The 2,500-nt window shown below is 49.4% G+C and overlaps 1 protein-coding gene across 2 annotated transcripts in view; it reads left to right on the top strand.

Moving 5' to 3' along the window:
• thsd7aa (thrombospondin, type I, domain containing 7Aa) overlaps positions 1-2,279 on the top strand; it is a gene marked incomplete at its 3' end in the record, with an annotated part of 87,608 nt that extends 85,329 nt beyond the window's left edge. For both annotated transcript variants that reach the window (XM_030347941.1, XM_030347940.1), the window contains 4 exon segments: positions 120-298; positions 718-723; positions 879-1,012; positions 2,126-2,279. In XM_030347941.1, coding sequence (XP_030203801.1) covers positions 120-298; positions 718-723; positions 879-1,012; positions 2,126-2,279 — 473 coding nt within the window.
• Positions 2,280-2,500: the final 221 nt, after the last annotated feature.

The following is a 2,500-nucleotide window of genomic DNA, read 5'->3' as shown; positions in this document are numbered from 1 at the left end:
CCGCTGTTCCTTTTGGCGTCAAACTGGTTCGTTCCAGACCAGTATCTCGTGGCTCACACCATCTGAGTCTGGTTTTGCGAGGCTCCAGAGGTCATTGTTGCGGCGTGGTTCCGTTTCAGGCTACATCGAGGAGGCCTGCATCATCGCCTGCCCCTCGGACTGTAAGCTGAGCGAGTGGTCCAACTGGTCGCGCTGCAGCAAGTCTTGCGGCAGCGGGGTCAAAGTTCGCTCCAAGTGGCTGAGGGAGAAGCCTTACAACGGGGGTCGGCCGTGCCCCAAGCTGGACCACGTGAACCAGGTCGGTGGGGCGGACCCCCTGCGGACACACTCACACACACACACACACACACACACACACACACACACACACACACACACACACACACACACACACACACACACACACACATATGGAATTCATGGAACAGAATCAAGGCTTACAGCTGTGTGTCAGTGAATGTGTTTTTGTATTTATTTTTGCCAGCTAAGTCATTTTGCTGCAGTGCGGCTTCATGTGGAGATTAAAGATTTGGGGGGGGGGGGGGGGGGGGGGGGGGTTGACCTTGCCAGACAAATCCTATCTCTCTCCCTCTCTTGTATTTCTATCAGCTCAATCTTATCATTCTGTTTCTGATTAACTGTGGAACCCAAAAATACGCTAATAATTGTATTTCTCTCTGTGATTCCTTTTATCCTTTGATTGGCTCCAATCTACAGGCTCAGGTGAGTGCTATTCTCAATCAATTGATTGAAATATAAAACCTCAAAATCCCATTATAATACAAAAAGCCTACGTTGCAGTGTGTGGCCGGTGTGTGTGGCCGGTGTGATCACCCAGTGCGCTGTGTGTGTGTGTGTGTGTGCGTGCTCCATGGCAGGTCTACGAGGTGGTGCCCTGTCTGAGCGACTGTGGTCAGTACGTGTGGCAGGCCGAGCCCTGGAGCGTCTGGAAGGTCAGCAACGTGGACCTGAAGGAGAACTGTGGCGAAGGCGTGCAGACCAGAAAAGTCAGGTGGGTCCAAAGGAAGACTTGATGGGTGGGTGACAGCTGAGTGGCTCGCCACCTGATGCTACCGATGTTTGAACAACCCAAGGGAGCGCAAGTGCCGTCAGCTTGGGAGATGTTGGGGAAAGAGAGGAGTCTGAGACGTTTCCTGAGGATGCATCTGGTTGGATGGACTGCATTGGGTTGGGTCATGTGTTAACCCTTCCATGACAACAGTTAACAGTAGACATTAAAACAAGGTGGTTCTATATGGTAAAACTAGACATTGACACAGGTTGGGGGTCCTATGTATTAGCGATAGACATTGACAGGGTGGTTCTATGTGTTTAACACTAGACATTAGTGATGGGTCGGTCGCGAACGATTCGGTCAGAACGAACGAATCCCGAAGGTGAACGGGGAGAACTGATTCCCACAACAAGAGAACTGATTATTTTTTCTTCTTTTTGAAACATATAATAAAAATATTCATTTTTTTTATGTTTTTTTTTTTTTTTTTATATTGATTGAGTCTAAAACGCTCTCATCGATTCAGTCAAGAGAGCAGGTAGCAATCGCGTCGCCATGGCCCATGGGTAAACAAATGATAAGGCACCGCCACACAAGTTAACTAACGATCGCTGTAGGCTTCAATATCATGCAAGCACTTTATGTTTTCTTTTTATTTTGTTCTACATCACAATCGCATGCTTTAAAAGTATATTTTTTACCTACCATTACCATTACCAGAGTCTCGTTTGTTCTAGCTGCTAACGTGCTTCACTGCTTATTAGCGCTACTTGGAAGGTGCCATTTCATTCTTACTGCACCCCATTATGTATTAACGATATTTATGAAAAGAGATAGATGTGAGATATATGCTTAATATTTACACTTAACCTGGGTAATTTCGCCAGAAAATTAGAAAGTAGTAGGTATGCATGTTGATTAACATTTATTCCATAATTTCCGATTCCCTGGCAAACGACATATCAGACCATCTGACTTAACGAACGAATGAAACGAACGAATCGTGAAAGTGAACGGAACTGAAAGAACTGATTCCCGGAAAAGAATCGTTTGGCCCATCCCTACTAGACATTGACCCAGGGTGCCGGCACTACTTCGTATCTCCAACAGGTGTATGCTGAACACCATCGATGGGCCGTCCGACCAGGTGGAGGATTACCTGTGTGACCCGGAGGAGATGTCCCTGGGGGCTCGAGACAGCCGCCTGCCCTGCCCTGAGGACTGCGTCCTGTCCGACTGGGGCCGCTGGAGCGCCTGCCAACTGGTACGTGCCCTGGCTCCTTGATGTCCCCGTAGAGCCTCAAAGAGCCGTCCTCCTAGGACAGGTGCTGCTTAGAACCCTGAGGTCGGCTCTGCTCCTCCAGGGTCCAGGGCCCAGGCAGGAGGCTAGGGGGGAGGAGTCTTCTCCCGGTCCTGGTGGTTGAAGGAGCAGCCGGTCCTCCGGAGGGAGGGCCTGTTGTTGAGACAGTGAGCTGTGTACGGCCC

Source organism: Gadus morhua, chromosome 22, assembly GCF_902167405.1.
Source record: "Gadus morhua chromosome 22, gadMor3.0, whole genome shotgun sequence".
NCBI lineage: Eukaryota > Metazoa > Chordata > Actinopteri > Gadiformes > Gadidae > Gadus > Gadus morhua.
The sequence above is the reverse complement of the archived record's forward strand: the minus strand, read 5'-3'. Positions and strand labels throughout refer to the sequence as shown.